Source organism: Acinonyx jubatus, chromosome B1 (assembly GCF_027475565.1).
Source record: "Acinonyx jubatus isolate Ajub_Pintada_27869175 chromosome B1, VMU_Ajub_asm_v1.0, whole genome shotgun sequence".
Lineage (NCBI taxonomy): Eukaryota > Metazoa > Chordata > Mammalia > Carnivora > Felidae > Acinonyx > Acinonyx jubatus.
In genome coordinates, this window is record NC_069382.1 from 162023434 (window position 1) to 162047395 (window position 23962).

The 23962-nt window shown below is 40.4% G+C and overlaps 1 protein-coding gene across 7 annotated transcripts in view; it reads left to right on the top strand.

The window, feature by feature from the left end:
* Positions 1-23962, top strand: part of CORIN (corin, serine peptidase) — a 255232-nt gene that overhangs the window by 229476 nt on the left and 1794 nt on the right. For 6 of the 7 annotated variants that reach the window (XM_027056350.2, XM_053217396.1, XM_053217394.1 and 3 more), the window contains 2 exons: positions 12966-13237; positions 15367-15500. In XM_027056350.2, coding sequence (XP_026912151.1) covers positions 12966-13237; positions 15367-15500 — 406 coding nt within the window. Of the gene's footprint in view, positions 1-12965; positions 13238-15366; positions 15501-20055; positions 21027-23962 lie in introns of those variants that run through there. The other variant, XM_053217397.1, reaches the window with a different exon arrangement.

Sequence of the window (23962 nt, forward strand, 5' to 3'; positions counted from 1 at the left end):
TCTATCTCCATGTGGGACTCAACACCATGGTGGCTGGTCCCCCAGAACCAGCTGTTCAGAAAGGGAGCTGGGAGGAAGGTGTGTTGCCTTTTTTGACCTAGCCTCCAAAAACACACAAAGAGGCAGGTACCTCACCTCTGTGGTTGGTCGGAGCCCCACAAGCCCGCTCAGCTCCAAAGGGAAGAAGCAAGGAACTCTCCTCTCAGTAGGAGGAAGATTTGATGGCATGTTTTAAAATCACCACACCTTTTTTCTATTTATTTTTAATAATTTTACTTTACTCCAAAGTAAAATTAAATATTAAATAATAGCAAATATTCAAGACAAAATAACTCATAGTTCTATCACCTGAACAAATTGATTCTTTTCATTTGATCAGCTTAATTTCTAGAAAAAAATGCAATTTCTTCTCTCTCTCTTTTTTTTTTTTTTTTTTTTTTTTGCCTATTCATATTTTTTCTTAGCATTGCCACTTGCTGTGTCGTCAGGGGTCAATTCATTAACCTCTCTGGGCCACAGTTTCTTCACTTATGACATGAGGGAAATAATAGTCCCTACCTCACAGGGCTGGTGCGGGCAGTAAGTGAAATAGTCTTATGCAAAGCCTTGAGAACCATGCCTGACATTGATCAGTATGCTCTCGATAAAGGTCAACTGTTCTTTTAAAAAATTACTGCTGAAAACGTGCATTCTACCTTTTCCCTTTGCAGTATCGCATGAGTATCTCTACATTTTGTGTATTTTTGTGTATTTTACAGATTTGCTGTATTTTTGTCTTCTCCCTTCTCATCATCTTCCACAGTAACCCCTGTGATAGCCGAGGGAGTGTTCCTTCACAGCTGTGAACACATAGACTTTTCGCAGGGTGCCACTGTTTACTTTTACGATTTGGAATCATACTCTGTGCTTTTGTTTGTTAAGTTGTTTTTCTCATTTGATAATATATCATGGACCTCCCTCTAGGTTAAGAGATGTGGCTCTCCCTCACTCTTTTTCTAGGTTAATAGACGTGGCTCTCCCTCACTCTTTTTCAAACCTAAATGATATTCCATTATATAGATTTACCATAACTTTTTCCATTATCCCCTAGTCGATGCATGTTCAGGTTAGTCCCACTTTGCTACCATTTTAGCAATACTGCAATACATCTTCTCAAGCACAGCTACTCACCTACTGGTCCTTGTTGCTACGGGCTACAGTCCCAGCATATATATTCAGCTCTACATGGGGGTTACAGAGATGAATACATGTTTCCTTCCTTGAAGTGCTAACCTAGTAAGGAGACAGGCATTTAAACGAGTAATTAGAGTACAATTGTAAAATGGAAACGTGTATTTCCAGTTGATGGCTCGTTTGGGGAAAAGAAAATATAAAAAAATCAAACCAGTACCTCCTCTTGAGAACTTTTAGTGTGTAAGACCCAAAGCAATTGGAAAAGTCTGTGTAGTATGTCAGGAAAATACACTACAATGTTATTGCTTTGGAAGGGGCCAGATGTTTCCAGATGCCTTTCCCAGTTTTGGTGTATAGCTCCGTGATAAGCAGAAGATGATACTAGCAAGATTACATTCATCAAAAGATGATCACCTAAATAAATCCAACAGTACTCTTTCGTGCTAGCTAAACCAGGTTCATAAACCACTTTTGTCATTTCCATATGTGGTATCCAAGCTTCCTCTGTCATTGACAGCTCTGTAAAGTTAAGAAGAAAACTTGCATTAGAAAAGAAATATGTGTTTACAATTAAGGAAATGGATATAATATCAAAGGTCTTGGTGAAATTTCATGGAACACTAGACTTAACAGAACTGTCAAGAGGGATCTGGTCTGTCCATAAAAAGCTAGAAATCGCCCAACTTCAAATAAGCCTTCTCCTGAATATGTGCTAATAACTGATTCAATTTTACAATCTCTCCAGTGGCCGGCAAGCTTTGAGAACGTCTCATTGTAAGCCCCATTCCCTGCTGGAGTCATCAACTGCTGCAATTAATGGGCTTTACTTCACACTGTGATCCCATACTTTGGCAAGGCCCAGCATGACCCATCTGCAGGTCTTATCAAGCCTGTCTTTTTAAATTATATTGGTAGAAAAAAAAAAAACAGAGAGACAGGTTTGTTTTTCTCTTTTATGAAAAAGTATTTAAAAATCCCAAATGAAAATTAACAACATGAGTTACTAAGCTGATCAGACCAAGGCCCGTATGCCCTAATAACAACTCAACGTCAACAGTTCTGAACAAGAAAGACTTTGACTTTCAGGAGTAATTTCACATGCATCGTTCTTGCCTTCTCTTGCCTCTGAAAGACTTAAGGCTGGACTTCCTAGGCTGGCACACAAGTGGCAATTGTCAGAAGCATCTAATTCCTCACCAGGAAATGCGCATAAAAAAATGATCACCTCACTAGATGACCACAACCCTTAACCCCACCACGTTACCCATGCTGTGATTTCACCCAGCCAACTCTTCTGTCCAACAGGACTGTGGCTGCTAGTCTGCACGTGTCCCCCAGTGATTTCAGTCCCCTAGTCTTCTCATGCCCTCCTCTTCACAGTTAACCTTGTGTGTCAGGCTAATCACTTCAGTCCTCTCACCCAGCTTTCAATGTCTTTGTCCCTGGATTTGCCTGCCATTCAGACCAGGCAGATGTCCAAAACTGAGTCAATGCAAATACCTCATCTTCTGATCCTAATATTCTTGCTTTTCGGAATTGAGGGAGGACATTACCCAAGAGTGGAGATCAGCACCATCCCTGACATTCAACGTCAGCTAGACTTTTAGTATTACTCTGTCATCTTTCTACATCCTTCTGGAGAGCTCCCTCTCTCATTCTCCATAGAACAAAGTCACTGTGCTCACCCAGCTCTCCTAATCTAACAGTCTGTTACTGCACTCAGAAAAGGAAGTGAGAGGTTTGGTCTGACTTTTTATTAAAAGTTAAATCATGTTGTGTCCTCATGATTCCCTCTTTATCTCTAGGTGCCTATGAACTGTACCAGTAATTCACAATTTGTTTTTCTGTTCTATTCCCTTGAGGAATTTTATCCACTCCCATCAGTAATAGTGCCCAGTAAAGCAGAAATTCTCCATTTTGGATCTATATGTCCCCTGGGGTGCTGTTTTCCAGCGTCACTGAAGAATAAGCAAGTGTAGTTTTGAAAAGTCCTTGGTGACAAGGACCTGACTCCATTCTTGCCACTGTGCTGCCTCCTATGGAGATATTCTCTCCCCTCCTCTCTCCAGTGGAAAATATCTGGGTCTAGGATGTAGTCAGAAGTGGGCTTAAAATATGGGCCAAACCTCATAGTTTCTGGGGCTTACTGAAAATGGGAGCTCCTCCTCTCTTAAGCTTTGTAGTTACTTACTTGTTTTTTCTAGTCGTGCCACCTACTATGTACTCTGCATCTGCACCTGAACAGCTAACCACATTGCTGAAGAATATCACACGCCCAACTGCTGAGTTCACATAAAATGTGTGATCATGAGTCTCAAATGAGCATCTAACAATGTGGGACACTTCTAATCTACTTCCATAGTAAGATCACTTTTCTACCCTCAGAGACAACTATCTGACATGTTCTCCTCTCTCTCCAAATCCTCTTCACCCTCCATTGGTCTCACCTCATGCTTCATGGAGAGAACAGACACTGCCATATATTCCACCTTCCCTCATCCTTAATCCCAACAAATTGCCTGTAAATATGGCCATATCCCCTACTCTCCCCTGAGTTATGGTGGAAGATGTGTCTATTTCTGTTTAAGACAATCATGTCCTCCTTCATCTTTTTCAAGACTTTATTTTTAAAATCACCATTTCTGTTTTGTATCATCAGTTTCTCCCTTTTTTGCTGGGTCATTCTCTTCGACAAACATGCCTTGATATCACTAACTTGAGCCCCCTTCTCTTGACTTTCCATCTCTCTTCAACTACTGACCATTTTGGCTACTATTCACAGTAAAACTCCTAAAAGACTTCGGCACAGTCACTGTCTCCCCTTTTCCACTTTTCATTTTCTCCTCAACCCACATTGGTCGAGCTCTCATCAGGGTCACCACAAAAATGGCACTTATCAAAGTCTTTGATGACTTCCATCTTGCCATATTCAATGGTGACTTTTCAGTTTCCAACTTATTGGAACCCTCCCTAGTATTTCATCACTACATCTTTCTTGAAATACTTTCTTCACTTTTATTTTAGAATAACAAAAATGTTCTTGTTTTCCTCTTATTTCACTGACCTACCTATTTCTCTTTTTCCATCTCTTCCTTTTTTAGGCCACTGAGTGCTTTAGTGCTCCTGAGCTATTATGGACCTCAGGCTTTGTTTCCCCTCCAAATTCATATGTTGAAACTAATTAGATGAAGTTAGGAGGTGGGGCTGTTGGGAGATAATTAAATCATGAAAGTAGAAGCCCCATAATGGGAATAATGTCCTTACAGGAAAAGAAAGTGAGCTTGCCACCTTTTTCTGCCATATGAGGTTACAACAAGAAGACTGCTGTCTATAAAGTAGGAAGAGGGTCTTCACCAGGAGCTAACCATGCTATCCCCTTGATCTCAGACTTCTGGCCTTTAGAATTATGAGAAGTAAATGTGTATTATTTAAGTCAGTCAGTCTACGGTAATTTATTATACCATCCCAAGCTAAGACAAGGGCCCAGTTTTTGGCTTTCTTATCCATCTACGCTCATCTAATAATATGGTTTAAATATGTGTTCATATGTGAGCAAATATGAAGATCAAGTATTGGCATGAATATCATTTTGAATATCACATTTTAATATAAAATATGAATATCACATATTTGGTCATGACTTCCAAACATATATCTCCATCCCAGCCCAGATTCTTCCCACCCCTCACTACTACCCATTGACTTTAAACATGTATAACTAACTGCTTAGATGAGATGTCCATTTGAATATGTAATAAACATCCTGCTTTACGAGGCCAAAACAAAACTTGATTTCGTGCCTCTCCCACTGATCAAATAATTGTGTGCTTCACAAACTTTCCCCATCTCAGTAAAAATCATCATGATCCATTGGTTCACCAAACCTAGGAATTATCCTTAATTCCTCTCACATTTACTCTAATAATAATTTCTGTAGGATCTTCTTCCAAAATATCTCTAACCCAACCATTTCTCACCATCTTCACCCTATATTCCTAGTCCAAGTCATTATCATAGCAGGTCTTCACTATTGTATTAGTTCTCTAGGGCTGCCATAACCAAATACTATAAACTGGGTGGCTTGAGCAACAGATGTTTATTGTCTTACAGTGCTGAAGGCTAGAAGTCCAAGATCAAGATATGAGAAGGGTTGGTCCTTTCTGAAGGCTGGGAGAGAATGCCTCTCACCTAGATTCTGGTGGTTGCTGTCAATCTCTGGTATCCCTTGGTTTGTGGAAGCATCACACAAATCTCTGCCTTTGTCTTCACATAGTGTTCCCTTGGTGTGCATCCCTATCTACAGTTTCCCCTTTCTATAAGGGCAGCAGTCATTGGATTAGGGCCCATCCTAATGACCTCATTTTAACTTGATTATCTCTGTAAAGACCTTATCTCCAAAAAGGTCATATTCTGATGTACCCATGGTTAGGACTTCAACATATGGATTTGAGAGAGAAACACAATCAATCCATAACAACAATTAAAACAGTTTCCTGTCTGGTCTTTTGGACTGCTCTCTTGTTCCCTTATTGTCTATTATCCACACGGTGAATTAGTGATCTTTCTAAAATGTGAATCAGACCATGTCGCTCCCCCTACTTAAAATTTCACAATGGCTTCCCATTGTAGCAAGAATAAAATCTTCTCATCATAGCCTTTCAAGATCTAGTCCTACTTCTTGGACTACATCTTCCCCTATACTCCCATGGTTCACTGGGCTGCAGACATCTAGCCTTCTTCGTGTCCCTGAAATCCTCCAAGCTCATATCCACCTTAGGACACTTGAACTTGCTGTTTTCACAGTTAGAGCCACAAAGCTACCTCCTTCTGGTTATTAAAGTCTCTAAGTATGGCTTTGTCAAAGGCCTTCCCTAACCATCTTGGATACAGTGAACCCCCACCCCCTTCAGTCATCTATCAAGTTCTCCTATTTTGTCACTTTTAAGTGCCTGAGATAATCTTACTTCTTTATATATTCTTTAAGTAGAATAAAAGCTCCATGAGGGCATGAACTGTCTTCCTCATCCTTGTGTTTTCATTTCTTTCAGCCACTCATCTTCTAGATGTTTCAAAGATGCAATTGTTTGAGTAGTTAGGACTCTAACTTGTGTGGAACTAGAAATGTTAATATATCTCACAGAAGGTCAATGACGTCTCACTGAGTCCTCCCAAATCTTAGACCACACATCTGTTCAACATTGTAATGTATTAAGCCCCTGTATGTTTTATCAAATGGAAAGATGAATCTTCTGCATATTGTCTGAAGAACATTCTCTTTGAATGGAGAAACTGGAAGCAAAGGAAACTTCCAATAGTTTTGTTTTGTCTTAGTTCTTTAGTAATATTATTTGCCACAGACAGAAATTTTCCCCTTTCCTTGTTCTTGCACATTATTTTGCAGAGAAGCCATTTTTATTTTTCCTACTTTTTTCCTACTTAAACAAACCACTGCTCAGCCTATGACAAAGACTTTCCAATAGTTACTATGCTTTCATGCCAGTCTTTTGTGATAGTTTCCAGTTGCAAAGCTCTGGGATCCGTGTGCAGTCACATTTGCTTTTTAGATGACTCTTCATTTTCTTACTGCAGTCACTTGTGACAGTAGCATCAGAATTTGGCGCTTTAATTCTCTCATGTCTCCTGAGTTATACTTGCTTTAAGAGTCCCAGGGCACACTATCATGTCTGCCTTTTTTTCCCAAAACATTCTGAAATCTGATTCTTGAATGTCTATGATATGTATCTGACTGCCCCCTTCTCTTGCTTTTTCGGACCCTGGGATAACAGGATTTTTCACCTTCTGTAATTTTACCGCTGGTGGCTAGCTCCCCATCATGGCGGGATGATATGTTCAGGAAAAAGAAGGTATCTTCCTGCTTTCTCACCAGTGAGTCTCCACCATGTTACATGCTTTCCTGTGGCTGGTACCTGATTCCTATGTAGATGCCTGTAGATCTTTCTCTTTGTTTCAGAGAAGTTTGGTAGAAAGGGTGTGCTCTAGGGGTTTAAAGGACCAGCATCCTGGTCTATCACCATCATTTACTATCTCTGTGACTTTAGATGAGTCACTCATCTGCTGTGAGTCACTGCTTTCTCTTCTCTAAAATGGAATTCGAATTCCTATTTACATCTCGCAGTTGGTAAGAAGATAGCTTGAAACATTGTGTATAGAAATACTTGGAAAGCTATAAAGTAGAACTCTTACACTAATAAAATCCAGGTTGTTGGGTTTTTTTTTTTTTTTTTTTGCCTATTGTATTGCTGTTGTTTGGCCAGCATTTAAAACTGTGGATTCCATAAAAGGAATCCAGCACTCTGGCTTCCCTTGGACATTCAAAAAAATAAAAGGTCAGGTTACACCAAGCATTCCAACATGACAGCAATAAGCAGGAGCTGAGATGTGGACGGTAGACAGAGCCTATGATTGACACACTGTACTTATGACCTGTATCCAGTCCCTTCACACATTCACTCTGCCATCACCCTAATCTAAAGTCTGTTTACCAGGAGTGTTGCAGAGAATTCTTTAGAAATACCAAGGACAGAGTACAATATTAAAAGAGGTTTGTAAGATACGTAGAACAACAATGATGCCATCGTGTGATATTTCTTTACTTAGTGCAAATTTGGTCCCCTTCAAACTACCTCCAAAATCACCACTTAGCTGTGCTATTTCTGTAGTAAGACTTGTAAAACTAGGGTGACTTCTATCACAGGTGTTAATTTTAAATATTAGTTTTCTTTTCTTAAAATGATAAATATAAGATATTAAAGCAAAATCAGAAAGGGTGAAAGAAAGGGAAATTTTGTGCTCTTAAGAGAAGAAGTTAGAAAATCTCTAAAGCTGGCTAGCTGAATTAAGTAAAAATGTGGCATTTTTGTGTCTAAACTAGAATTCAGGGTGGCAAATTATAAACCAAAGTGACCAGTTCTGACGACCAGAGACATTGTGCCTGCAATTTTGTGTAAATTTTCCTGAATGTCATCTGAGATGTGTATGAAACTGGGCTTTCTCTCTAGAGCTGATGTTTGAAGAATTCTAGGTGAAAATCATATCATCTCAATGTTCTCTGTAGAGTGTATCCATTATTAAAGCAGTCATATAGGCGTGAAGCAAATTAGACCTTAAATATGAATTTCAGACAAGGAAATAACATCTGGGGCAAGAATGAAAGGAGAAAAGGGGTCTCTTAATGTCTTCCTCAGCCATTTTTTTAAGAGAAAGTGAGAGTGCACACATGCATGGGTTGGGCGAGGGGCAATGAGAGGGGAGAGAGAGAGAGAGAGACAGAGAGAGAGAGAGAGAGAGAGAGAGAGTCTTAAGCAGGCTCCATGCCCAGCACAGAGCCCAGTGTGGGGCTCATCATGGGGCTAGGTCTCAAGACCCTGAGATCCTGACCTGAGCCTAAATCAAGAGTTGGAGCTTAACCAACTGAGCCACCCAGGTGCCCCATCTGCCATTTTCATTTGGTGGATTTTCACTGGGCTTCCTCTCTGCCTGCTTCATCCCTCCCAGAACATGACGGGTCTCTGCAGAAACTTCTTTAAGGATGCACCAGCTCTCTGTACTGATGCTTTGATGTCTGACAGCTCAGTTTGAAAAAAATCCTCCTTTTGCTGAAGATTTTCAGCTTCTATAATTGGCTTTTTTTCTTTTGTCATTCAAACGCTTCACTAAACCGCCCAGGTGAACCTCCTTGTTCTTATGTGTTTCTCCACAGGGTAATTTTGAACTGAAACTAGACTCCCGTGGCATTCATGAAACTCTAAATTTTCTTTCCTCTTTTTGCTTCCACCAACACGGGGTTGTCTCTGCTATTATTCCTGACTCATTCTTTCCAGCATGTGTTTAATATGCCCATTTACCATTTATACACAATTCCCTCACTTCACATGTCCATTTCAAACAACAGCTTGTGGTTTTCCTGGTTTTTGCCAGCCTTGGGAAAAAAAAACATTAAAAGAGACTTTATTTTTTTCCATCACACTCATAACAAAAAGTAAAAAGAACAATATCTCACAGATTACAAAAATTATGTGAATTTCCTGTGTTACTCTGTTTTTTTTTGGTGGATGTTAATGCCAAAAAGACCGTAACTTATGTAGCAAGAAACTACTAGATACGGGTTAATAAAATTTAGCAGTTTTACTTTTCACTGTTAGAATTATATTAAGCACAATACAGTAATTAAGTCTGAAATTGATGCTACTTCATCTTGTTACAAATAATTTGCAGTGTTCAATTATTTGAAATACTGCTTATGATTTAAGCAAATGGATGGGTATTTGTTATAAACAAAATTTAGTAGCTCTGAATCAAGGGCAAGGAGCTATTAAATAAGCATAAATTTGAAATAAATTGTTGCTTGATTTCAGATGCCTTAAATGATAGAATCTCAAAGGAATATTGAATTTCTCAAATGGTTATGCACTTACTTCTGTAGGATGGAAAAATGGAAGGCACAAGGGAAGGAGGGAAGGAAGGGAGGAAGTGAAAGAGGGACAGAAGGGAGGAAAGGAAGGGGAGGGGGAAGGAGGAGAGAGAAAGAGAAAGAAGGAAAGGAGGGAGAGAGAAAAGTGGGGAGAGGGAAGGAAGGAAGGAAGGAAGGAAGGAAGGAAGGAAGGAAGGGAGGGAGGAAGGAAGGAAAGAAGGGAGGGAGAGGGGGAAAGGAAAGGAGAGAGGGAAGAAGAAAAGGAGGGAGGAAAGAAAGAAGAAAAGAAGGTAAGGAGGGAGGGAGAGGGAAGGGAGGAAAGAAGGGAGGGTGGAGAGGAGGAAGGAAGGGAGGGAGGGAGGAAGAGAAAGAAAGACATATTCTTTGAGTGATAGCCTTCTTTAATGAAAAATAATTCTTCTATAATATCATCTTGAAATGCTCATGAGGTATCACTTCCTACATTTTACTATGATTGTTTCTTTAATTGTTCATCTTCACTCAATTCTGAAGTTTGTTGAGGAATCATATCTTGCTTATTGTAATCCCTAGCACCATGTTTGGCATGGAGGAATGCTATATGTCTATAACTATCTATATATCTATACCTATCTACATGTTGATAGCTAATATCTATATCTATATCTGCATTTGAAGAATGACATCAATTCCTGTTCATATAGCCTAAAATTATTTTTCTTTACAATGGTAAAAGGATAGAACTCATGGACTACGTTTTTTAGAAGAGTCATTTAGTAGAGTGTACTCCAAGAATCCAGCAAAGCTGTAAATAGAATGCTGACCTTGGCCACTTCTTTCCTAACCCTCCTGAAATACCAACTCTTTGAATCTTTGCCATGCGTGAAAACACAGTAAAGAAAAGCATGCAAAGGAAAGAAGGAATGTGGGTGAGTTTTTGTCAGAGAGTCCATTGAGAGCTCTTAAAAATATTGATTCCCATGCCCCACCTAGCCTAAAGCTTTCAACTGATGTGGGGTGATGCCCAGAAAATCAATATTTAAGAGTTCCCCACATGATTCAGCGTTCAGCCTGGATTGAAAAACAACTGTCTAGTGGGTCAAATCAACCTGCTTTAGTTGAGCAAGCTCCCAAGTGGGGACAGTTGACATGGCTCACTTATGCTAACACCATGTAAGGGGGTGTCCACTAGGAAAGCTCTGCTAGCACTGTGGTCCTCTCCACTCCTCTGCTCCTGGCCTATTCTGGAGGAGGAGGGACTGGGAAAGGTAGAGAGGGTGGGGAAGGGTTGACGAAGAATAGACTGCCTAGGTGGCCATTAGTAAATGTTTTTACTAGTGTTTATGTGCATTGAGCCACCATTAAGCAAATACTTGTTGAGAACCTGCTACATACTAGTTCATGGGGCCTGTGAATACAGCACTGAATAAGACCAACCTGGCCTCATGGAACTTCTATGCTGGGTGCAAGGCAGAGGATAGACAAACAGCTGTGTTGATGTCATTGATACCAATGAGATAAAAATTAAAGCAGGGTCAAGAGTAGAGAGTGATGGAGACAGAATAGAGCTTAGACTGGGTGGCCAAGGAGGACAGCTATGAGAAGGTGGTGTTTGAGCTGAGACCTCAAAGAAGAGGAGTTAAGGTGGGAACCATATGGGAGCTGAGAGAACAGAAAGGGAAGAGCCTCTGAGTTGAGGATATCCTCAGCATGTCTGAAACTAGAAAGTTCTTGGGGTTGGAATGGAGCAAGTCAGCTCAGGGGCCATGGGGAGAAGTCTGCAATGTCTCCAGTGTGATTCAATTTCCCTGGAGAATTATGAGCATGAGATGGACTCAATATAATTTTTTAAAATATTTATTTATTTATTTTTAGAGAGAGAGAGTGAGAGAGAGCAGGGGAGGAGCAGAGAAAGAGAACCCCAAGTGATTCCTGCACTGGCTTGAACTCATGAACTGTGAGATCATGACCAGAACCCAAATCAAGAGTGAGACACTTAACCGAGTAAGCCACCCAGGTGCCCCTCTAATGTTGTTTTTAAAAAGATCACTCTGCTGCCATGAGGAGAATGAGCTCAGGGGGCCAAGGGTAGAAGGGCCTTCTTTTGGGAGGCCATTGCAGTGGTCCAAGCACTTGGCAGTGGTTACATTAAGATAGATTGTGGAAGAGGGAGAAACATCAAGATTCAGGGTATATTTGAAAGTGAAATGGTGAAGATTTGCTGATGCAGAGGATGTTGAGATAAGAGAAAGACGTTTCAACTGTGTCACATGGTTATAAGTACTAAATACCTGTAAAATGCATTCTGAATGCTTAGAACACTGTCAAAAATGTGGTAAGCACTAAAAAATCTTAGCTATTGTTGAATATACAAGCAAATGTGTTGAGTAGATGATTCTCTATTCAAATTTGTAGCTCATGGGGGAGGGGAGAACTAGAGATACATGTTTGGGAGTTACCAGGATTTGGTGGCATTTAAAACCATTGGACTAGATGAAATCTTCAAGGGGATGAGTATGGAATAAGAAGACTGACAGTAGAGCCCTGGGGCACTTTGACATAGACTTGAGTGAGAGCAGAGAAGAAGAGGAGACAAGAGGAAAGATGAAAAGGGAGGAGAATAAAAAGCCAAGACTAAGAAATTCCTCCAAGAAGCAGCAAGTGCCTCCAAGAAATGGCAAGTTTTTGGAAGAACCTTTTGAAAATTTCAAGCCAAAGGCTTAAAAAGGTTACCATAACTTCTGGTGGTCAGGCTCACAAGACTGCATTGTTTTTGAGCATTTGCTGGGATTATTCTAGTCAACTCCCACCTTAAAACACTTTACTCACTTACCTTTCAGGACTCTCCATGCCCCAGAATTTCCTCTTTCTTCTTCATGTCTTTTTATTATTTCTCCCACTCATTGAAGCAAGAAACCACCCTGGCTGCCTTCCAAACCGAACAAATTTTGCTTTCCAAAATAGCCCCATTCTAGAAACACGAGCCTTTCTTTCTACAAGAATACCTATTTACAAATTAACTCAGGCCATTATAGAGGTGCAGGGAAAGAGCCATTATTTACATAAACAAAATATTTTGAAAAATCACATGTACATTTTAGGGGTATCTGGGTGGCTCAGTCCGTTAAGTGTCCGGCTCTTGGTTTCGGCTCAGGTCATGATCTCAAGGTTCATGAGTTCGAGCCCCATGTCGGGCTCTGTGCTGACAGCACGGAGCCTGCTTGGGATTCTATCTTTCTCCTTCTCTCCCTGCCCCTCCTCACTCTCTCTCTCTCTCTTTCTCTCTCAAAATAAATAAATAATTTTTTAAAAAAAATTTGCATGTACATTTTAAAATGTAAATTTGAGTTTAAGCCAATAGCTCTTGAATTCATCATTTTAGGAGAGAGAGTGCTGCCGTCTGGAAAGTGGTCTTTGGCATCAACAACCTAGACCACCCGTCGACGTTTATGCAGACGCGCCTGGTGAGGACCATCATCCTCCACCCTCGCTACAGTCGAGCTGTGGTCGACTACGACATCAGCATAGTGGAGCTAAGCGAAGACATCAATGAAACCATCTACGTGCGGCCGGTCTGCTTACCCAGCACAGAGCAGTTCTTGGAACCGGATACGTACTGCTACATCACAGGCTGGGGGCATATGGGCAACAAAAGTAAGCCACCGTCCTCAGGAGCACTTGCCTTTCAGTTTGTCCCTGGAAAACACTGTGTTACCGCCCAGCCGTTGGCGCCAGTTTCCCATTTTCACTTCTAAAAGTGTAGCCACAAATAGCAAAGACGAGGTGCACGTGTCACACCCACCTGCCACGCACATGGGGGTGTCAGCACCTCATGGTACTTGAACCTGCCAGACTCACATGCAGCCTCAAAAATCCTTCTCTGCACCCCAGATTCTTTCTCCAGGGAGCCGCTGCTGATGCCCTGGGGCTGCCCTGTGAGATAAGGCTTATCTTCCTGGCTTCAGACTGTCTCTACCGGTGATTTGCACTCTGCAGGCCAAGTCACTCTCACTGGGAGCCCCCTCTCTGGAGATCAGGCAGTTTCAGTCCTGCGGTCAGGCTGCATGGTCACGTTTCCAATTCTCTGTTATGATATGGTCTTGTCAACATCCATAACAAGCTGTAAGTCCTTCCAGAAGGAAACCTGATTTGCCATTTGCCTGTTTAAATTGATCAAAATAGTTGGGCTCTCTAGATGCTTGAAACCTACAAAACACAAAAATTAAGCAATTGGTACTGCCTACTCCCAGCCCCCATAACGGATTCTCTCATTTTGTTGGACCTGTTAAAAGTTTAGAGTAAGAATGTAATCAGTGAGGCATTTGCTTTACAGTAAGTGCTGGCCACCCCAACTGTATCAAGAACAGCAGCACGGCTCTCGGGAATGCCGATGCATATTGATATCGTGTTATCTATGTTAGCAACTGCCGATTTGAATGACAGTTTTTTTCTTCTTCTCAAAATTTAGTCAGAAAAGTTATGGGCTAAGTTGAGTTTCTTTTCTATGTGATCACTTGGGACAGAAAGAAAAAGTCAAACGATAGAAATGAGTCAATGCCATCTGAAGAGCTCCCATGGAAGACCGTTGAAGGCGGTGTCGGACATATGATGTCACGATCCCTGTGGCTCTTGGTTTTTCAAAGCTATAATTAGTACCGTGATGTGATATAGCAGCAGAATATGCTTTATATTGTGTCTACTTTTGTTTCCACAATATCCACATCAAACTCACAGCAATCATGTAGCATCACACAGACCACATATATGGCATGGCATGAAGACCAGGGGTCCAAATTCAGTTAGAAAGGTTTGATTGACCCTGACTTTCTAGCTTATTCTAAAGTGGAAAAAAATAATAGCAACTGTCTATTTCACAGGATTATTGCAAAGATTAAAGACAAGAGGCCCAGAAAATGCCGAGATCAGGTCCTGGCCTGTACCCAGTAAATGTTGGTGATTGTTCTTATCACTATTCTTTGCACAATTCATTGAAACTGTTCCCGTCACACTGATTTTCCCATACATGACTCTTTCTTCCTATAAGCTGTCCTGTACATAGGCACTGCTTTACCATCACTATCTAAAAGGAGAACAATGTGAATAATTTGGTAGAAGGTCTAAACAACAAAAGATTATGCTCCAAGAAATCCGTTGTTATTCTGTGACAATGTAGAAACAAGATGGAATTCACATGTTCCCTCTGCTGACAGTAGGGATGGCTTTGTCCCTTTCGACATCTCCCTGTCATCTCCTCTAGGGATTAAAGGTTCTTACCTCCAGTAATGGCTATGGCAGTATATGATGAGACGCATTCTGTAAACCTAAGATAGAGCAATCATTCCCCTGTTAGACCAGATGGTGTTCTGTACCTTAGCAGAAGGGGGCTGGCATGCTCCGCTGACACTGATCCAGCAGCCTTGCATCTGGGGGCAGTGCTTTGGTTTGATTATTTCCCTTTTCATTTTAGTAGTTGTTGTTCTTGTTGCAGGATATATTAAGGGGGGGTGGGAAGCACGAGCCAAGTTACCTGAGCAAGTTACTTGACCAGTCTGTACCTCAGTTTTCCCATTGGTAAAATAAAGGGGTTTGATGAGATGATTGCTGTCAACACTTCTAATTGGAAGATTCTGACACCAAACAAGACTTGTCTTTGAGATGACACTTTAAATAAAGATTATGGTTCTCTTGGTATACAGATGTAATCATTTCATATATAGCTAGCCTCATCTTTGAGTCATTTTACCCTCTTATATATTGTATTTCTTCTTTTTAAAAAAATCTAGTGCCTTTTAAGCTGCAAGAGGGAGAAGTCCGCATCATCTCTCTGGAGCAATGCCAGTCCTACTTTGACATGAAGACCATCACCACCCGGATGATATGTGCCGGCTATGAGTCCGGCACAGTCGACTCGTGCATGGTAAATTGCTTTCTGGTTACCGAGGAGATTCAGTTCAGCAGTAACGTCGATGGGTCCATATAAACTTGTTATGATTCATTTGTGGCCCTTTGGGAATGCTTTTTGAAGATTGCTTATTACCAAATGTTTAATTCTTCACAGTATGTACTTTATCCAGTACCCAAATGATCCCCCTAACTACCTCCATGCCCTTCACTCAGGTTGCCCTCAGCTTTCTCATCTACTGCATGAGGAACAGCACCCTGGGTCGGCAAAACAAAGAAAAGCAGTTGTCTGGCCCATCTTAGCAGCTAGCACAAACAAGATTCTGTGAGGAGCTAGTGGTAATCATGGCTCCAACCAGGCTGCCCCTCCCCACCTCCCCTCCCTGCCCACAGCAGAGGAGCACCAAAGGAATGTTTTCAGCCATCAGGGTGACGGCATTAAAGCACACACCACATGCCACTTTCCAGGCTGTGTGAGAGAACTACCTTTGTCTCAAGAGTTGATTGCTCCTGAGTTGATTGCTTTCGACACCCAAGATTCCTGGTCGCAGTAGTTTCCTGAGCATGCTAACTTAGCAATACAGGGAGGCGTTTTTATTTCTATATAATAAACGTTCATTGAATATTATGTTGAACTAGAAACCAGGGAAGGACAAAAGAGTTATTTTTTTCTTTCCATTTTAAAATTTTAATTCCAGCATAGTTAACATACAATGTTATACTGGTTTCAAGTGTACAAGTGATTCAACAATTCCATTCATCACCCGGGGCTCATCACATGTGCACTCCTTAATCTCCATCACTGATTTCACCCATCCCCCTCCCCACCTCCCCTCATCAGTTTATTCTTTATAATTAAGAGTCTCTTTCTTGACTTGTCTTTTTTTCCCCTTTGTGTTGTTTCTTATATTTCACATATGAGTGAACTCATGGTATCTGTCTTTCTCTGACTGAGTTACCTTGCTTAGCGTTATACTCTCTTGCTCCATCCGGGTCATTGCAAATGGCAAGATTTCATGCTTTTTATGGCTGAATAATATTCCATATTCCAAGATATCCATATTCCAAGATAAATACCATATCTTCTTTATCCATTCATCAATCAGTGAACACTTGGACTGCTTCCACAACTTGGCTATTGCAAATAATGCTGTTATAAACATCAGGGTGAATGCATCCCTTTGAATTAGTGTTTTTGTATTCTTTGGATAAATACTCAGTAGTGCTATACTGGAACTTAGGATAGTTCTATTTTTACCATTTTGAGGAACCCCCATATTGCTTTCCACAATGGTTGCATCAGTTTGCATTCCCACCAACAGTGCAAGAATGTCCCTTTTTCTCCATATCTTCACTAACTCTTGTTTCTTGTGTTTTTGATTTTAGCCATTCTGACAGGTGTAAGGTGATACCTCATTGTAGTTTTTAAAAAAATTTTTTAATGTTTATTCATTTTTTGAGAGGCAGAGTGGGGGTGGGGGAGGGCCAGAGAGAGAGAGGGAGACACAGAATCCAAAGCAGGCTCCAGGCTCCGAACTGACAGCACAGAGCCCAACGCGGGGCTCAAACTCACAAACTGTGAGATCATGACCTGAGCCAAAGTCAGACGTTTAACCGACTGAGCCACACTGGCGCCCCTGTAGTTTTTAAAAAATTAATTAATTAATTTTTAAATTTACATCCAAGTTAGTTAGCATATAGTGCAACAGTGATTTCAAGAGTAGATTCCTTAATGCTTCTTACGCATTTAGCCCATCCCCCCCCACAACCCCTCCAGCCACCCTCTATTTGTTCTCCATATTTAATGTTTTGTCTTATGTTTTGTCCCTCTCCCTATTTTTATATTATTTTTGCTTCCCTTCCCTTATGTTCATCTGTTCTGTATCTTAAATTCCTCATATGATTGAAGTCATATGATATTTGTCTTTCTCTGACTAATTTCGCTCACATTGAAACCCTCTAGTTCCATCCACGTAGTTGCAAATGGCAAGATTTCATTCTTTTTTATTGCCGAGTAATACTCCATTGTGTGTGTGTGTGTGTGTGTGGTGTGTGTACTACATCTTCTTTATCCATTCATCTATCAATGGATATTTGGGCTCTTTCCATACTTTGGCTATGGTCGATAGTGCTGCTATAAACATGGGGGTGCATGTGCCTCTTCAAAACAACACACCTGTATCCGTTGGATATGTATCTAGTAATGCAATTGCTGGGTTGTAGGGCAGTTCTGTTTTAAGTTTTTGAGGAACCACCATACTGTTTTCCAGAGTGGCTGCACCAGCTTGCATTCCCACCAACAATGCAAAAGAGATCCTCTTTCTCCACATCCTCGCCAACACCTGTTGTTGCCTGAGTTGTTAATGTTTTCCATTCTGACTGGTGTGAGGTGGTACCACTTTGTGGTTTTGATTTGTATTCCCCTGATGATGAGTGATGTTGAGCATTTTTTTATGTGTTGGTTGGCCATCGGGATGTCTTTGGAGAAGTGTCTATTCATGTCTTTTACCCATTTCTTCACTGGATTATTTGTTTTTTGGGGGTTGAGTTTAATAAGTTCTTTATAGATTTTGGATACTAAGCCTTTATCTGATATGTCATCTCCCATTCCGTCAGTTGCCTTTTAGTTTTGCTGATTGTTTCCTTTGCTGTGCAGAAGCTTTTTATTTTGATGAGGTCCCAATAATTCATTTTTGCTTTTGTTTCCCTTGCCTCTGGAGACGTATTGAGTAAGAAGTTGCTGTGGGCAAGTCAAAGAAGTTTTTGCCTGCTTTCTTCTCTAGGATTTTGATGGCTTCCTGTCTTATGTTTAGGTCTTTTATCCATTTTGAGTTTATTTTTGTGTATGGTGTAAGAAAGTGGTTCAGGTTAATTTTTCTGCATGTCGCTGTCCAGTTTTCCCAGCACCACTTGCTGAAGAGACTGTCTTTATTCCATTGGATATTCTTTTCTGCTTTGTCAAAGATTAGTTGGCCATAGGTTTTTGGGTCCATTTCTGGGTTCTCTATTCTGTTCCATTGATCTGAGCGTCTGTTCTTGTGCCAGTACCATACTGTCTTGATGATTACAGCTTTCTAGTATAGCTTAAAGTCTGGGATTATGATGCCTCCTGCTTTGGTTTTCTTTTTCAAGATTGCTTTGGCTATTCAGGATCTTTTCTGAGTCCATACAGATTTTAGGATTGTTTGTTCTAGCTCTGTGCAGAATGCTGGTGTCATTTTGATAGGGATTGCGTTGAATATGTAGATTGCTTTGGGTAGTATCGACATTTTAACAATATTTGTTCTTCCAATCAGAAGCATGGAATCTTTTTCCATTTTTTTGTGTCTTCTTCAACTTCTTTCATAAGCTTTCTATAATTTTCAGTGTACAGGTTTTTCGCCTCTTTGCTTATGTTTATTCCTGGGTATTTTATGGTTTTTGGTGCAATTGTAAATGGAATCGATTCATTGATTTCTCTTTCTGTTGCTTCATTATTGGTGTATAGGAATGGTACTGATTTCTGTGCACTGATTTCATATCCTGTGACTTTGCTGAACTCATGGATCAGTTCTAGCAGTTTTTTGGTGGAATCTTTTGGGTTTTCTATATAGAGTATCATGTCATCTGTGAAGAGTGAAAGTTTGACTTCCTCCTGGCTGACTTGGATGCCTTTTATTCCTTTGTGTTGTCTTATTGCTGAGGCTAAGACTCCAATACTATGTTGAATAACAGTGGTGATAGTGGACATTCTTGTCGTATTCCTGACCATAAGGGGAAAGCTCTCAGTGTTTCCCCACTGATGATGATATTAGCAGTGGGTCTTTCATATGTGGCTTTTATGATCTTGAAGTTTGATCCTACCATCTCTACTTTCTTGAGGGTTTTTATCAAGAAAGGATGCTGTATTTTGTCAAATTCTTTCTCTGCATCTATTGAGAGGATCATGTGTTTCTTGTCCTTTCTTTTATTGACATAAGAAAAGTTAACACCTATTATTTTGAGGCTATTCCAAAAAAATAGAAATGGAAGGAAAACTTCCAAACTATTCTGTGAAGCGAGCATTACCTTGATTCCAAAACCAGACAAAAACTCCACTAAAAAGGAAAACTACAGACCAATTTCCCTGGTGAACATGGATGCAAAAATCCTCAACAAGATACTAGCCAACCAGATCCAACAATACATTAAAAGAATTATTCACCACAACCAAGTGGGATTTATACCTGGGATGCAGGGCTGGTTCAATATCCTCACTGTAGTTTTGATTTGTGTTTTCCTGATGATGAGGGATGTTGAACATCTTTTCATGTGTCTGTTGGCCATCTGGATGTGTTCTTTGGAAAAATGTCTGTTCATGTCTTCTGCCTATTTTTTAATTGGGTTATTTGTGTTGTGGGTGTTGAGTTGTATCAGTTCTTTTTATATTTTGGATACTAACCCTTTATTGGATTTGTCATTTGCAAATATCTTCTCCCATTCCATAGGCGGTTTTTTAGTTTTGTTGTTTCCTTCGCTGTGCAGAAGCTTTTTATTTTGATGTGGCTCTAATAGTTCATTTTTATTTTTGCTTTTATTTCCTTTCCCTCAAGAGACATATCTAGAAAAATGTTGCTGTGGCCAATGTCAGAAACATTACTGCCTGGGCATGTACATGCTGACTAGTTTTCCCAGCACCATTTGTTGAAGAGACTTTTTCCCATTGGATATTCTTTCCTGTTTTGTTGAAGATTTATTGACCATATAATTGTGGGTTTATTTCTGGGTTTTCTATTCTGTTCTGTTGATAAATGTGTCTGTTTTTGTGCCAGGACCATACTGTTTTGATCACTACAGCTTTGAAATATAACTTGAAGTCTGAAATTGTGAAACTTTCAGGTTTGTTTTTCTTTTTCAAAATTGCATTGGTTATTCAAGGTCTTTTGTGGTTCCATATAAATTTTAGGATTGTTTGTTCTGGTTTTGTGAAAAATGCTGTTGGTATTTTGATAGAGATTGCATTAAATCTGTAGACTGCTGTAGGTGGTATGGACATTTTAATAATATTTGTTCTTTCAATCCAAGATCGTGGAACATCTTTCCATTTCTTTGTGTCATCTTCAATTTCTTTCATCAATGTTTTATAGTTTTCAGAGTATAGGTCTTTCACCTCTCTGGTTAAGTTTATTCCTGGTATCTTACAATTTTCGGTGCAGTTGTAAATTGGATTGTGAATTTCTCTTTCTGCTTCAAAGAAGTTTCCAACAGAGTGCAACTGCTATGGAAGACCTTTGTTATTTCACTGCTGTTCAGTAAATCAGATTGCCCCTCACATTTTAGAATTGACAAGAGATCAACAATGTCATTACCACTCACACGACATAACAAAAGGACATTCTCAGTGGCCTATTTCAAAATGGGCAAATCAGGGGACTGGAAATGGCCCAGTGGTGATTCTTTAGTTGTCATGGGAAAGGGGGAGGCAGGCACCTCCTCTGGAGTTTCACCAAGGCCACAGTCTCTTCTGCTTCCTGACCACGAATTGTCCAAATGAGGTGGGCAGCAGTGGAAGAATTCCTACCTTCATATGAGAAGCCCAGGTTTGATTTCCCAAGCCAAAAAAAAAAGTGTTTGGGAAGGCAGCTTGGTGTGGGTCTTGGGACACAGAATGTGCGACCTGAAAGTTTTGTGTTGGGTCCTATCTCTGCCTGTAAGAACAAAGTGACCTGGAGAAGTTTCTCTAGAAAGTTTTCTCATAAGATGGGGCTGATTCTAATATTCAGGGTGTTTGATGATTACCCACGTCCATGTATGTGAAAGCCCTTTCACCTGTGTGTGATGTCCGACTCACTCAATGAATTGTACCTTTAGCATCAGTATCTATTGGTTGGTGCTTGTTGTGTTCCAGTATCTCTTCCAAGTGCTTTTTAATAACTCATTTAATCCTCACAATCAACGTTTGTGGCAGTATCATTGTTTTTGCTATTTTACAAATCAAGACAAGGGAGCAGAGAGGTTAAGTAATTAACCCCGTATCACCCAGCATGAAGGTGGCAGAGTGAGGATATGAACTCAGGAAGTCCAGCTTCAGGGTCCAAGTGCTCAGCCGCTACACTCTCCTGGTAACAGTGATGAGTGTGTATACATTTCTCCCTGTTCCCAACACCATTCGGAGACCCACCCCAAAATAGTGCCTCTTCATCCCTTGGTAATTGCTAAAGGAGAAGAAGGGAGGTGTTCTTTGAAAGAGAATTGAAGCCCAAGCACAGGCACAGGCATGTTCATATCATGTCACCTGGTAGGAACTAAGTCCTAGGAGTTCAACACTGTGGGTGTCTTAAATGCATACCAGATACTCTATAATACATCCCCAGGGAGCATACAGAACAAAACAAATAATCAAAAGCTACTTTCCCCCCAGGTCTGGAGCAAGATTATTTACCAGAACCTGTCGTTATCTTCCTCAATTACATCCATAGCATACATTGGAAGCTGTTAGACCCTTCTGTTGAGGTCTGGAAATAAATCATGGGGATCAATACTGAAGCCAAACTTTGGCCTAATGCCCAATATTATGAAAAGGAAGAGGACCAAAAAAGAGCAAATTATGCCTTTTTGCTGTATAATCCCTGGTATTTGAATTGCTTCTTTCTCCTCTCTTGCTTTCTCCCTGACACTTGTTTATTTGCCTCACGACGCTTAACTCAAAATCCACATCTTGGGAAGGCTCTTTTGTTCTTCTCCAGCTGGCAGTAATCGCTCACTCCTTTGAAGACTCCTTCGTCATGGTCCTTAGTCCTGGCTTTCAAGCAGAGTTATGCTTGGTACCCAAGCAGACTTGTGACCTCTCTGGGACAAAAAAAATCATGCCTTCTTCGTCTGCATATACCCTAGCACAGAATCTTGCAGAGTAGATGTTGAATAGTTGTTTGGCTAAATTCCTGATCTGAAAGTACAGAGATGCTGATCTGTACACGTCTCATTTTTTTTAGAAATGCTAGTTACATTTGATTTTATTGGCAGCATCTTTCAGTATACTGAATTCCCAAGTTACCGTGTACCCCTTTCCATTCTCTTCTCTGCAGAGGCTTCTTTTTTAGAGGCAACGTAGGCACGTCCAACTTTAATAACACTCTGGCATAATAAACAGCTTATCCTAAATAAGTCAGCATTTTACTCTTGCCTTTACCTAAGGGGAGATAAAACAATTGTGGAATTTGATAAAATTTTTCTAGTAAATTTTGCTTTAAAAAACTCCATGAGGCTTCCAGGCAGAACGGTTTATTTAGCCTCTTGCAAGGTCTATCCTTACTATTCAGGCTTACGGCATTGCTAAGTTAGGAACGTAAGGATCGCCATTGTCACAAAAGCCCACAGCACAGTCAAAACTCTATTTCTAATAGCAGTAGTAGTTGCTGACACTTCTGAGAAGTAGTTATGGAGCTGGAGTCATGGAGTCAGGATGCCTGCGTCTAACGCTAACTCTGCCAACAAACACATTACACACCTGTGCTTCAGGCTCATTGCCTCCAACACGCATATTATAATTATTGTCAACTCATAGGGGTTTCGTGAGGATTAAATGAGCTAATCCGAGGGCAAGGGTTTAGAGGAGGCATCAATAAACATAATTACTGTTTTTCTCCAACATGACCCGAGCGGGAAGACCATCTAGCTAATTCTAAGTCTGAAATTCTTACAGGGCAAGGATTATTGGTAAACTCCCACTATGAATTTCCACACTTACTTCCTTATTTTACAAGGTATCCATCCCTCTCTTTTGAGGCAGTGTGGAATGCACTTAATCTCTGATCTTTTCAGATGTAACAAATAGTAACATTTATAAAGTCATAGTGTCTTAATTACATGTGGGCAGAAGAACTGCAACACCTGAAGTTAGATGTCAAGAACGAAAATCCCCAGCATGTGAAAGAGGATACAAGCTATCCACAAAATACCTTGCCGGAAATAATTCTTATGTGGTGTTTTCCATTCAAGCCTACTAATTGGAACGGTCCTAAAAACTATTAAGAACTCAAGCAAGTTGTCAGTGTCTTTTACTGACTGCACATTAATGGAGCATGAATCTTGAAAATAGGGTTATTCTGGAGTATTTTTCTAGTAATGCTTTGTGGAGAAAATCAAATCTCTGAATGTCCCATTTGGGTACTTTCCACATTTATAAAATGACTCAAAGTTAAAGAACGAGATCAAACTAGCAGAGTACTAGTTCTGATACACCCATTTAAAAAGAAATTATGACCTATTTGAATTCAGCACAGGAAATGACTGAGAAATCTTCTGATTTCTTGGGGAAAAAAAAGAATGTAGTCCTTTCCCAAGGCACCTCCATTTTTTTCAAGATCAGAGTGTAAGTGCAAGTTCCACTTGCGTATGTCGAAAGCACGCTCCCTCCACCAGTTGGCAATGAAAGCTTTGTTAGAACTTTCCAAGAAGTTGGTTAAGCTGGGTTTGGCTTTATTGCACCCTCAGGATAACACAGACGCCATGAGGGTTCCA